Source organism: Paramormyrops kingsleyae, chromosome 14 (genome assembly GCF_048594095.1).
Source record: "Paramormyrops kingsleyae isolate MSU_618 chromosome 14, PKINGS_0.4, whole genome shotgun sequence".
Lineage (NCBI taxonomy): Eukaryota > Metazoa > Chordata > Actinopteri > Osteoglossiformes > Mormyridae > Paramormyrops > Paramormyrops kingsleyae.
Genome location: NC_132810.1, coordinates 17,604,262 through 17,618,245, shown reverse-complemented (window position 1 = coordinate 17,618,245; position 13,984 = coordinate 17,604,262). Strand labels below are relative to the sequence as shown.

The 13,984-nt window shown below is 47.5% G+C and overlaps 1 protein-coding gene across 2 annotated transcripts in view; it reads left to right on the top strand.

Moving 5' to 3' along the window:
- The window catches only part of pxdn (peroxidasin), a 41,106-nt gene extending 31,284 nt beyond the window's left edge, over positions 1 to 9,822 (top strand). For both annotated transcript variants that reach the window (XM_023807663.2, XM_023807654.2), the window contains 7 exons: positions 134 to 1,637; positions 2,441 to 2,575; positions 2,779 to 2,987; positions 5,489 to 5,600; positions 5,742 to 5,874; positions 6,429 to 6,542; positions 6,659 to 9,822. In XM_023807663.2, coding sequence (XP_023663431.2) covers positions 134 to 1,637; positions 2,441 to 2,575; positions 2,779 to 2,987; positions 5,489 to 5,600; positions 5,742 to 5,874; positions 6,429 to 6,542; positions 6,659 to 6,784 — 2,333 coding nt within the window. In that variant the 3' untranslated portion in view covers positions 6,785 to 9,822. The remainder of the gene's footprint in view (positions 1 to 133; positions 1,638 to 2,440; positions 2,576 to 2,778; positions 2,988 to 5,488; positions 5,601 to 5,741; positions 5,875 to 6,428; positions 6,543 to 6,658) is intronic.
- The last annotated feature ends 4,162 nt before the right edge of the window (positions 9,823 to 13,984 follow it).

Genomic DNA, 13,984 nt, shown 5'->3' with positions numbered 1-13,984 from the left:
TAGATGGAAAAAAGAATTGATGGCAGCAAAGGACTGGGCCTCACCAGCTGAACTACTGCAGCTTAGCCTAAGTGTACAGTGATCGATCTCCCCCCCATCTTGCTAACCAAGCTCTCCGATTTCTCACCCCCAGCATTCCGCTACAATGACCTGGTGTCTCCCCGTTTCCTGGACATGATCGGCAACCTGTCGGGCTGCACGGCCCACCGGCGCTTCAACAACTGCTCGGACATCTGCTTCCACCAGAAATACCGCAGCCACGACGGAACCTGCAACAACCTGCAGCACCCCATGTGGGGCGCCTCGCTCACCGCCTTCGAGCGCCTGCTCAAGTCCGTCTACGACAACGGCTTTAACCTGCCCCGCGGCGTCACCGACAGGGTGCAAAACAGCTTCCCGCTACCGCTTCCCCGTCTCGTGTCCACCACCATGATCGGCACGGAGACCATCACCCCCGACGACCGCTACACGCACATGCTGATGCAGTGGGGCCAGTTCCTGGACCACGACCTGGACTCTACGGTGGTGGCGCTCAGTCAGTCCCGCTTCTCGGACGGGCAGCTGTGCAGCTCGGCGTGCACCAACGACGCGCCCTGCTTCCCCATCATGTTCCCACCCGGCGACCAGCGGCAGCTGCGCAGCGGTGCGCGCTGCATGTTCTTCGTGCGTTCCAGCCCCGTGTGCGGCAGCGGCATGACCTCGCTGCTCATGAACTCCGTGTTCCCGCGTGAGCAGATCAACCAGCTCACCTCCTACATCGATGCCTCCAACGTGTACGGCAGTTCTCGCCGCGAGGCCGACGAGATCCGCGACCTGGCCAGCCAGCGCGGGTTGCTGCGGCAGGGCATCGTGCAGCGCTCCGGCAAACCTCTGCTGCCCTTCGCCACTGGCCCGCCCACCGAATGCATGCGGGACGAGAATGAGAGTCCCATCCCATGCTTCCTGGCCGGCGACCACCGCGCCAACGAGCAGCTGGGCCTGACGACCATGCACACGGTATGGTTCCGTGAGCATAACCGCATTGCCTCCGAGCTGCTGAGGCTCAACCCGCACTGGGACGGAGACACCGTCTACCACGAGGCACGCAAGATTGTCGGCGCCCAGATGCAGCATATCACCTACAGCCACTGGCTGCCCAAGGTACTGGGCGAGGTGGGCACCAAGATGCTGGGCGAGTACCGTAGCTACAACCCCAACGTCAATGCCGGCATCTTCAATGCCTTTGCCACGGCTGCCTTCCGCTTCGGTCACACTCTCATCAACCCGGTGCTGTACCGGCTAGACGAGCACTTCCAGCCCATTGCCCAGGGACACATCGCCCTCCACAAAGCCTTCTTTTCCCCCTTCCGCATCGTCAACGAGGGCGGCATCGACCCGCTTCTGCGCGGCCTCTTTGGCGTGGCGGGCAAGATGAGGGTGCCCACCCAGCTGCTCAACACCGAGCTGACAGAGCGCCTCTTCTCCATGGCACACACTGTGGCTCTGGACTTGGCCGCCATGAATATCCAGCGGGGCCGAGACCACGGAATCCCCCCCTACAACGATTACAGGGTCTTCTGCAACCTCACGTCTGCGCATGCCTTCAACGACCTGAGGAACGAGATCAGAGACCCCAGCGTAAGAGAGAAGCTGCAGAGGTACAGCATAGCTGCTTAGAAAACTATTTATTTTATATATGAATACAGACGCTCCTCTACTTACGAATGAGATACGCTCCGAACGGCCGTTTGTAACTCAAAATGTTCGTAAGTCATTATTCAACATCATTTTAAGGGTATACGCAAGTACAAAGAACTAGGATGCTGGGAGTACGCACGCTACGCTGCTGCGCGGCGGGATTAGAAGTCGTGCTAGGCGGAATTGCCGCACAGAAAAAAAAAATTTATATCGTGGACAGGAAACGGGAGCCCAATGAACACAATTTGGACTTGCAGTCCTCTTCGTTCGTATGTCTGAAAGTCCGTAAGTTGAAAGTTCGTAAGTAGAGGAGCATCTATATATTCATTTACATATAATTTTTCATATAGTCTGAATCTTTGAATTAATTCCATTATAGTTTTCAATGAAATCTACAAGGTATCAAACAGTATCTAACAAGTATCAAATGAGTTACATAATTTCATCCATGTCATGTGAATTTATCATGTTGGGGGGTGACTTCTTTGATATAATGCGTTTCAAACAGAAAAAACAGAAATGAACAAATGAAAATGTTATATAATTATCTATATTTATGACTTGTCCACAGTAGTGATGATAGTTTTTTTGTTTCTGGTCACTTTATAATATGTTTATACTACAAAACCTTTGGCCCTTGACCTTGGACCACTGATGAGACTCGAACCCACAGCCTTATGTCAGGCCCTTAACCGCTACGGCTTATGTGTCATCATCCGACACTGGCTCTATAGTGACCCCTCCTGCCCGGTGGCCGTTGCAGGCTCTACGGCACCCCGCTGAACATCGACCTGTTCCCGGCGCTGATGGTGGAGGACCTGGTGCCTGGGAGCCGGCTGGGTCCCACACTCATGTGTCTGCTGGTGACGCAGTTCAAACGCCTGAGAGACGGTGACAGGTAATGCTTCACAACCGCCTGCTTGCCCACTTTTCCACATGTGAGAACATCTTAAGATCACTGGTTAAAAGCTCAAATTCATACCTTGAGGGTTTTAAAAATGCCTGTTTTGCTTAGTTGATCGGTGTGTGGGTTCTGATTTGCGTTAGCTAGCTTCCCATCCACAGCTTGGCTGTAATTCTAATCTCTCTTTCTCCAAATAGATTCTGGTACGAGAACCCAGGCGTGTTCAGTCCTGCCCAGCTGACGCAGCTGCGGCAAGCATCCCTGGCCCGTGTGCTGTGCGACAACGGGGACAACATTACACGCGTGCAGTCAGACGTGTTCAGTGTGGCAGGCGTGCCCCATGACTACGGGAGCTGTGACGACGTGCCCAGAATCGACCTGCGTCTGTGGCAAGACTGCTGTGAAGGTGTGTGTGTGTGTGCGTGTTACATTAAAAAGTGGATGCAGGGGATTTTGAATCTCTTTCCCAGCTCAATTCTGCTATATAATAAAGGCAGAGAATCCAAACGTACAATCCATCCATGCCATGTGACGTTAATATAGTCAGTGTTACATAGTGTGTGCCAGTAGTCGGGTGGTTTAGCCCATGCAAAATCAATTCAACAGATCTAAAAAAATTAGCTGTGATTGTATAGTGTCTTTCCTTGGCAAAAAAAAACCCATTTATCAGAACCCCCCCGTTTCTGTCTTGTATCCACATACTAGATTAACACTGCAGATTGGCTCTTCCTCTCTAAGGCTTGACCGTCCTCCCCGCACCGGCCTTCCGCTCGATCTCGGCCCCGTGCAGCTGAGCACTGTTTATAGACATGGTTTGGGTATTTAGACATCTGCTAATCCGCCTGTAATTAAGGCGAGTGCAAATGGGCTGAGGATGAGTATTTGGCTGTGCTGAAACAAAGATGGTTTACATTCCTCGAGTACTGGGGGCTTTACAAGGGCTTTGCTCAGAGAACCCCCCTCCCCGCCCCAATGTGATTTGGGAGAACGGAGTGGGCGGAGTCGGCTTCATCAGCTGGCCTGGGTGACGTGGAGACGCGCATGCATTTTTTGACGTTGCTGCTGGGCAGCTGTTGGCTTGGAGATATTATTAGAGTTTCCTGCCCCCCAGCTGCCTGGTTCAGGAAAGTGGCTTGGGTGAATTGTTGGATTGTGTGTCAACATTTCTGAGGCAATTTCCCCCCCACCCCAGCCCTTGGGTGTGCTAGTGTTCCAGCTCTGTCCTGGTTTCTGGGGTGAGAAAACAGGCCGTTTGTGAGCACGGTCTTCACAGACGGTCTGCTGTTTTCTGCTCAAGTTAAAATGCAGCGTCTCAGAGCAGAGTCATTTGCAGGCACTTATGAATATGCTTGATTTGCTGGGGCTCATGGTGTTCATCTCAGAAGTTTTCAGCAGTTTCTATGGTTTTAAGGCTTATAAGATGAGGGAATGTGATAAATGTCTCCTGGGCTTTTATATGGCGGGTCAACTGTAGTCCACAGTACCAGCAAGAATCTGTGAATGGATGTGGGCGGCCGATGGATGTGGACGCCTTTGTTATTGCCTTTGCTGTTGTGCTGTCAAAATCCAGAAGCGTATTTCTGTGCAGAATCCCCACGGCCACCCTGTCACTTTGACCTTTCCATTTCAACCTCTGTGGGGATTCACCTAAGTGACCGCGAGCCTTTAATTTGCACAGGCAGCCATCTGTCCTAATTTTTATGGGAGTTCAGCACCCCCACCAGCATTTGTGGCAAATAATTGCGCTACCTTAATAAATCCATAATCTCACTGCTGAGGCCATATTGCCTTACACCCCACCCCCGGGGGCTGTCATTGCTGTTTCTCTTTTATTTATGGGGGGTTCTGATTGGCACACACCATGCTATGCATCACAGCTGTCAGCATGGCCCCTGCAGCGCTGCTCTCCTCACACCCTCTCCACCCCCCTACCCCCACACCAAGGCTCAGGCAAAAGGTGTGTGCCCATTGCCCATTGACTTCCAAACCCACTTAAGTCACACTGGTCTTCCCAATGATCCCAGCATCCTCTCATTGGCGCCAGTCCATGTCCTGCTGTGAGATACCCAGCGCAGGCTGGTCCTGATCCCGGCAGTGCGGGTGACAGCACCGGGTGACAGCATCTACGGGTGACAGCATCTACGGGTGACAGCATCTACGGGTGACAGCATCTACGGGTGACCTGGCAGGAGCAAAGAGTTTTTGAAACTCAATGAAGGTTCAGCAGTTGAAGTTCACAAACTCTTAATGGTACCAGGAGCACAGCTGGGAGAAAACTGCTCAGAGATGGATTAAATTTCATCTATTATTGCCAGTTATCTGTTAAAGTATGTTTGTGCTTTAAAGTCCAAATTTTCCATCTTGTATATCCTATTTTTACCAGCTGTTTCACACAGGACATTGCGAAAGTTTTAAAGATTAGTGACATTTTATGGTGATCGCAGGGCCTTCTGCTCAACAGACTCTTCCTGGGTTTCCTTGAGTTTTAAGGCTCGATGCTGACAGGTTCGCATTTAAATGGACCGGAATGGGATCAGTCAGGGCATTGTTTTCCAATCAGAGTCAAGACCGCAAATATCCATCAGCAATGTCTCGACACTCACGCAGTCCTGGGGCTGACTTGCGCAAAAAGAACCTGCTGTTGCCATCGACAAAGACTTTAAAACCATGCGGAGCCAATGTTCTGTGATGTGGACATGATGTAAAACTCGAATGCTAAGAGAATTGACTGACAGCACAAAAAATACACATATCGTGGCTGATCTGGTTTTGTTCTGGTGTTTGATCCTTCATAAACACTTGTGGCACAAATTTGTTTTGTTTTGTCCCGCTTGCTTCGTCTTTAGGATCTCGATCACAGAAACAGAAGCTCTTTGTAAACTGGCTCGTGCCTCATTCTGTCCACAGACTGCAGGACAAAGGGCCAGTTTAACACCTTGTCCTACCACTTCCGTGGCAGACGTTCTGCGGAACACAGCTTTGCCGAGGAGAACAGCCTCAACGAGGGGGAGGACGTCAGGTAGAAAGCCCCACTCGATCTCATCAGGGCTCCCCCAGTTACTAGAGCCAACAAGAATTTGGTTCTCCAGCCAAACCAGTAAAATCTCTAAATTCCTGTAGTATTAGTTACTAGGAGGAGTTTCTAATGTTGTTACTGTAGGAGCACTGAAGACGCCCAGGATAAGCCTGCGAACACCTCCCTCGCCCCGAAGCTGCACGCTGAACCCCCAGTAACCGACTTCCAGGACTTTGTCACTGACATGCAAAAGACCATCAGGAGTTTACGGAAGCAGGTGAGCAGCCCCGGCACAGCACATGGGATTCATTTCTGTGACCCCGTAAGGCGATTTTGAAAGGTACGTTTTCTAATTGTTTAGACTGAGCATGGCTTGAAACATAGAGGTCCTGCAAGTCGGGACAAGGTCCGATAAAATCAGATCCTCCGTGTTGACAAATAGTTTTACCTGATCTCTGGATCCTCGTTGCACATCTTGGCTGTGTGTTGAAGGTTTAGACAGAGCTAATTTGAACAATGTAGCCTGAGCATGGATTTAATTAACTTGTCAGCAGCAAAACATACTTAAAGGGATTAGGTCATCCACCAGTGCGCCTCTGCCTGGTTGCACAACACGCTCGCTGTGGGGTTAATGCGGCGTAGTCTGTTTGCTCACATGATTCGCATTACGCTGGAATCTTCCTGGATGGCTGCAAGCGAAGTACGCGTCCATGACCGCACTGCACTGACATCTGCGTGAAATCCAACGTAGACCAGGTGCAGATTCTCTCGTGGGGGTTTGATCTTGCGAGTTTTTTGTGGTGACCTCTGACCCCGCCCCCACCCCCTCAGATTAAACGTCTGGAAGGCCGCCTGAGCAGCACGGAGTGCACCGATTCGGAGGGACGGGAGCGCTCCAGCTCCGAGAGGTGGAAGGAGGACCCCTGCACGTTATGCGAGTGCAAAGTGCGTACCCCCATACCCCCCCCTTGTTACCCTCCACTCCCCCCAGCATTGATGCCTGTTTTTCGCCAGCACTTCCTTCTCTCTCTCACTGTCTCTTCCTCCATCTCCCTTCCCAGAATGCTCAGGTCACCTGTTTTGTGGAGGCCTGTGTCCCAGTGGCCTGCCAGCGACCTGTCAAGCTAAAAGGAGAGTGCTGTCCTGTGTGCTTAGACGAGGCAGGGGGCAGCCGGCCGGGGGCATGAAAGCAGGAGTCCCCACGCTGACGAACATGACACTATATTACATGAGAGACCTGCAGGGGGCGCCTCACCCACTGGCATCCAAGCGCCTCAAATTCTTGTTATTATTTTTCATTATTATTTTTATTATTTGTTGGGGTTTTTCTTGGTTTTCATACCCCCAAAGGTTGTCCATCTGGGACTTGGTGTGACCACTGACAACGACACAGCGGTTTCTGAGTCTCCTGCTAATATAGGCGTGCTGTAGCCACTTCCTGCCCCGAGGGGGCGCTGCGCCCATTGAGGGGCCGTCCACACGCACCTACTCACTATGCAAAATCCCAACACTTGGTCAGAAGAAAAGGACTATCGCACTGCAGTCAGTTTGAAAGGGATGCGGACAGGTCACCGTCAGCCATATTGTTTTACAAAGCTTTCTCAGGTTAGACAAGAAAACTGGTGCTATGTCTTAGTTTCATTTTGTTTTGTTTTTTCCCTCCCACTGATTAACAGTTTAGCTACTAATTACAGCCTTACGTATTTGGCATTTTTGTTGTTACAATATGCAAAGCTTCATATATACGTTCATTATGTGCCTTTTAATCTTAAATCACATCTGAAAGAACCTTTAATGATTGCTCTGAAGACATTTTATATATAAAATGACTAGAGTTATTTCAGCTTTTACTAAACTTTTGAGGTGCCTTGTATCAGCTATGATTGTGTATGTCCCTTATTGTATGACTTGTTACACATGAAGATAATGTGAAGACTTTTTTAAAAAAAAAAAAAACCTTTTGTAATGGAAAAAGAAATCTACTGATTACTTAATTGTTTTTTCCTTCTTCTCCAATTGGTAACTCCGCTGACATCTGTGATGATCATTTGTTTGTGTTAGTTTTATAAGTACAGCTTTTAAATGAGTGGTCTGACCACATTTCTCACTAGCCACGTAGATAGGCCTTTCCATGTGTATGACAGCTGTTAAAATCCAGGTCCGCCTCACTTCACCTGAGCTCCTTTTCACCTGCATGTTTCAGTGCTGTCAGTGACTCCCCCCCCCCCCCCCCCAGTATTTTTTTAACGTCGCTCAGTGGTGCACCAAAGCAGTATTTATAGCAATACACTGGTCCATTCTCTCCAGTCTCCATGCGATGCACTGAGAAGGGCACTCATGTCCACGCTGAAGGATTTTGGCCATACCTCACTGCAGGCCTGTTTTTATTGCCCGCTGTCCCTCCAAAGTCGAGGATCCGTCTGCCAGGTCATGTGACTTTCTGCAGCACAACATGCTCACTTTGTCCTTAAATGTCTAATGGAAGTCGACTGGAATGGAGGGCTCCTCTGTGTTGCGCGCCCATTGGCCGGTCGGAGGGCATGTTTGCAGGGGTGACGTTCTTTGAGGAAGTGGGATGCTGGGCTCAGTACTGTAAAATGCTGCACTTTTTATTACTTTTGTCCTCAGCGTCCCCCCCCACCCCCACTGCTCATGGTTTAAGGCGCTGACATCATTTCATTTCCATTTTTGAGAATTTGAGTTTCTGGCTCTCGTCTCAAGAGCTCATGGTGACATGCAGAAAAAAATTATATTATGGTGACGTTATTTGGCGTGACTGCAGGGAGTAGATGTGAGATTCCACTATAGCCTTGATTGCCCGCTAACAAAAGCCATATGACTCTGTCCTTCTGGGAGGAGATGCTGATCTTTAAGTTTTTTTGTGGGGGGTGAGTAAGGCGCCGTCAAATCGAATGGGGGATTTTGAACACAAAGGATGATTCTGATGAAAGCGCATAGTTCACTATACTCTGAGGGACATTTTTCTAACGTGAAATAAATTCTCAGCATTGCATAAACAAGCTAGCTGCAGTGTGTGATGTTGCGTCTATGAAGCTGTCCGCTCAGACTGAAAGAATTCACCAGGGAGACAGACGTTATTTAGACGGAGGAGTGCTGTTTACGTCAGCCCAGGACCTTAAACCCCTGGCTGTTACTGGCAAGTTACTGTGAGAACAGTCGGCTGTTTCAAGCGAGTCACTAGTGCTTAAATTCATAGTGTTCATACCCTGTAAATAATTTTGTTGCTATGATACTGTTGAATAACTGACAGGCTACAGCTACTTTCCGGTAGGTCACAATGTCACCTTTTTCCTTCAGCATAGACTCATGTGTTAGTTAAGATGTGGTTTCAGAGTGAATAATGTGCAGTATAACACTTGTGTGATTGGGGGTTGGTAATGTATTCACATGATGCTTTTCGCATGTGACGGGCTTTCTTTGTTTTTAAGGTTTGTTTCCATTCCCTCCCCTGCCTGCTTGTAGACAGGCCTATCGCCCCATTTTCTCTTCAGGCACTCGTGTGTTTTTTCTGTTGACCAGCTGACCCCCACGGCCGACTCTTTTGACATCGTGACTTTTCTCCCATTTGATAACAAAGATCTGTTCCATGGTGCAGCCTTCATAACGGTTAGTCAGGGTTCACTCTGAGGAAAGGCCACCAAAATAGCAAACCAATGAATGCAAAAACTGCATTTATTATTTCTGACCACATCAAATATATATATATATATATTTTTAAGCGTCTGTCTCCGAGACCGTCTCCAAGGCTGAGCCTTATCTCGACCCACTGTCCTGCAAGATCGATTGCTTCCCCTACTTTGTTCCAGAGTTTGCATTTGGACATCGGTTTGTATTGTTTAAAAAAAAAAAAAAAAAAAAAGGAAAAAAAATTGCCAAAGAAATGTTTGCACTGTGATGTATGTTTCTCAGTCCAATTAAATGAACCACACATTCAATAAAGTTGTCACGTTTCTATCCTTCATGGACACTGCAGTCGCTCTTGGATTAATGAGGGAAAATGTAAATCCTGCCCAGTCATAAATGTACGAGACAACAGGTCACAGAACAGCAGACAGCTGTGTGTTTGAAGGTGGCGGCTATATAACTCTGTAATATTTGCAACATGCTGTTTTTTGTTTTTGTTTTTTTAAAAAAGGTGTTTAAATGAATGTTAGCTTTTCTGTTCATTTATTTATTCATTAAAAATTATGTAGTTGGTAAAGAATATTACATGCAAAATGCGTTTTACCCTTTATAATGGCTATGGCAACTAACAGTAATATGCATTTAACAGCTGGATTTAAGTGTGTTGATTCAGGTTAACCAGCATAAAGTTAGATTACAGTTCAGGATCATAAAAGGAAGAAAATATACCTGGTGTAGTAAAGCTGGATAAAAATACACTTTGTCAAGTCTGCCCATCTGTACCACATCCTTCCTTCCTTCCTTTCTTTCTTTCTTTCTCTTTCTATCTATCTATCATTTTAACTACAGGGTTCACAATTACAGTTCAGTTGCGATTTTGAACTGTTGTCTGAAGACATTCTTGTGAAAAGTGGTGACTTTTATTTTTACAAATTATACTAATGCACCACGGCAGCAGGGCATGCCCTAACAGAGTATCCACATGCCTGTAGAAGCCTCCCCTAGCCCTTCAGCTGAGGATGATTCTTCTGAGAAATGTCTGCTTTGCTCTTTGTCCCACACAGAATCTGTATGTTTACATAGCTGGGGGGGATCCCTTATGTGGGTGGTGGGGGGGGGGGGTACTTTGGCCAGGCAAGCATGCTGAATAAGTCTTTACCCTCCTGTTTTGTCCTCTCTCATCTCATCGCTCTGTTGTGATGAAAGAGTAATGCGGTGATAGTTGGGGAAGTTAAGTTATGACATCTGGCTAGAAACCACATCTATGGAAAGGATGCATGTGCTGGGAAGATGCAGCACGCCGACACCATCATCTGCGTGGGGCTGTGCTCCGTTCCGTTTCCTGCTGCTGGACACCAGCACACGCTCAATGATTGATGACCCTTTTTTATTGTGTGTAGATGATGATCATTTGTACTTCACCTTATCCTAGGAATATTGCTCAGTTGTCTTTTTCCAAGGTGTCACAGAATCATTTTTGGTTTTTCCCAGTCCCATTGTGGTCATACTTATGATTCCTTTATCCATTATGCATCTTCTTGTCCTTGGGAGTCTGTTGACAGCTTCACTGCAGGCCAAGTGTTTTGACTGCTGGGAATCTGCGGTTGCAAACAAGTAAAAGTCTGGGCCCTCGTCCATTTTGAAACACCTTTACTGATAATTTGACTAAGGAACCTAAAACTCATAACACCATTGAGGATTCCTTGGGACTTTGGTGTGTAGACCAAGTATATAAAGTTTCTGTGGTCTGCACCATACATATCTGCCTTCGATCTGTAAGTTTTGATCACTTATCAAGGCATGAAATTACGTGATGTGTATAGAAACATCTAATATGGAAACCATGCAGGTATCATTTAATATTTGGAAGAAGGGGGAAAAAAAAACATCCTTTAAGTAAAATCAGAAAAAGAATTGCTGGGGAACTGTGGGAAACTTTAAGGAAGCGAGGAAGCCATGGCTTTAATTACGGCCCCTGCCGTGGAATCGGTTCATTCCTCTTGTTAACGTTACTGTAATTAGCTGCATGTCTGCAACCTGGAGCCAAAATCGAGTGCCTTCGTGACTCTTCCCTCCACAGCCACATACAGAAAAATGTCCCAGTGTTGACCACTAACCCTGACTGCCTGGAAGAGGAGTGTATGCTGTCTCTCAGGCCACATGGGTCATTGCCACAGAGACGGCTCATAGTTGGCCCTTTAGACAGAACCTGGGGAGGAGGTGGGGGGGGGAGGGAGTTGGGCGCATCCAGCCCATTAGGTCATTGTTGCTGTTATGTTCCTTAAAAATATAAGTACTTGTTTGAAGAATAGCAATAACCAGAGTTACACGCCGGAGTCTGACAGGACACGGCCTGTGCCAAAGCGGGGTGGGGGGGAATCCTGTGTGCCAGACAGTTTATTAATCTCTCATGCTTTCAAAATTGCTCCAACAGAGTGAGCAGTCAAGTGTCCTTCCTCCTGAGTCTCTCTCATCTGCGGCCTGGAGGCACACACCTCTTCCTTTGGCCGTGGAATGTGAGATGGGCTGATAATCATGGACAGCCCCCCCCCCCCCCCATTTGGTTAATTGGTTAATTTGCTGTAGGGTCCCCTCTTTCTAAAAGCAGTCTTGTGCATCGTTTGAGGAAAGTTAATGGTTCTGCCACGGAAATATAGACCATTTGAGTTTTTTTTCTTTTTGGGGGGGGGGGGGTGTTGATTTACATTCCACGCTTCGGTTTTATGTACTTAGTCAATAAAACTAATTCTTGGTTTCTTATTACATTTAAGGGTCTGAACAAAGGCTTAACACTCCACATGTCAAGCTAATGTAAATGTAAGCTGATATATCATGAATCCTATACCATTCATCGTAAGTCTGAATTTAAGGCAGGTGTCTACATAAGGCATATATATTTGATTAAAAAAAACATTTAATGGGCCTTAGTGTTTGATAACTTTGCTATGGCAATATATGTCACACACATTACTGCCTTTTCCAGTTGCTTTTCTTTGTTCACATTTTCTTAAGGAGCAGTCATTGCATTTGATGCTGATCGTAAAGATCAGAAGCTGGTAATGAGTTTCCTTCCTGTTTTCCTATACATGTTAACTCATTCTTGCACGTTGACTGGTTGAGCCCTTCTGGAATCAGGAAATGACGACAATTTTACGGTGATATGGGACCTGGGGTATATGGCTGAACACCCCCACTCCACAGAACTAACACGCTACGTCTTTAAATGCCCTGAAATGATGTTGAGCCTTTCATCTGAGATCTCCCAGCTGCCAAGGGGGGGGGGGGGTGACATGGTGCCTATTGACAGGAAAGCCTGCCACATTCTTTTCTTCCTGTGACATGTTGTTAAACACAGGGAAGCTGGGGCGGGGGATTGTGTCATGTCACCTCAGAAAGTGGGGAGGAAAAAAAATTCATTCTCTTCCCTTGATATGATTTTCTTCTGGGATTAGCTGAGGCCCTTAGCCAAGTCTCACAATTAGGCTGGCCCCAGTGATCTCTACCCATCTGGTGGGCTTGCTGCGAGGGGGAGCAGTGCCAGGATCCATTACCCATACCCCCCTTCCGTTAGCCTCTAAGGGAGCTTAAAAAAAAAAAAAGAAAAAGTCCTTGTTTTTCGGCTGGCATTTTGCTGAGGGGTGACACTCTCGGCAAGTCAGGCAAAGTCGACCAGCAGGCTTGTGAGTCACGTCATTCATGCTAAGAGTGTCTTGCTCTGTTTGTATCACTTTCTGTTCTGTTCGCCTAATCTCAAGCGGAGTCTTACTCCGCCATTTTGCATCCATGCCCTAAAGATCTTTGAAAGATCTTGTGCAGCCGTTCGCAAGCCGTTTCACCTTTAGACTCTTAGCTGCGTCCTCCCGGGGAAGGTCTGAATTTGAGTCTGCATAAAGATCTGCGCTGCACAGATTTTCGAATCCTGGATTTTGAAGACGGACGCCAGCTACTAGCATGCTGGCAAAACATCGACGGCGTCATCTAAGTGCTTCCAGGAAAAGCGTAACTAATGAGCGCGGCACTGGCTTCCAGCCCTGCCTTTGCTCACTTTTCACTAATGATGAGGTAAACTCAAGGGTGTTGGCCGTGAGACATCAGTGTGAGTCTGGGAAGGAGCGTGTCGGATTTGCCAACTGAAAGGCTAACGGCATTGCAAATTTGGTGCTTTATTTCACCTCTCAGAACTGAGACTGAGTTTGCTAGCGGTGTAAAAAGAACTGGGACACCTACACGTATACTGGTCTACTAAATAAAGGGTTGGGAAATCCCAGTTTTTAACCCAGGCATTGTTAATCCCCGTTCCAGGGATCTACAGGGTGTGCTGTGTTTTCCCCCAGTATATTCCAGTCTGAAACCTGTAGGACTGAATCTCTTTGTGCCTGGAGTTGACTCTGTGTAGGGGGGGGTCACAAGGGTACTGGCCCCAGCTGAAAGCTGATTAGCCCCCGGAGTGCTCCCTCCCTGTCATTCACTGGCTTAAAACATTTCTTTGGCTAATGATAAGGCCCGCCTCTCTGGATGAATTATGGCTCCTCTTGTGACTCCCACCTTAACAATCCAACAAAAAAAACCCAGTTTTTATGAATCCCTGATATTAAAGTATGACCTCATCAAACAAGTTACATCCAAGACAAAAGGAAGGGTTTAGGTCTCAATAGATCGAGAAAAGCACAGACAACTTCCGTTTCATTCCTGCACTATTGGTCAAAATTGTGGAAACAAATTTTTTGGCATTACGGTTTAAA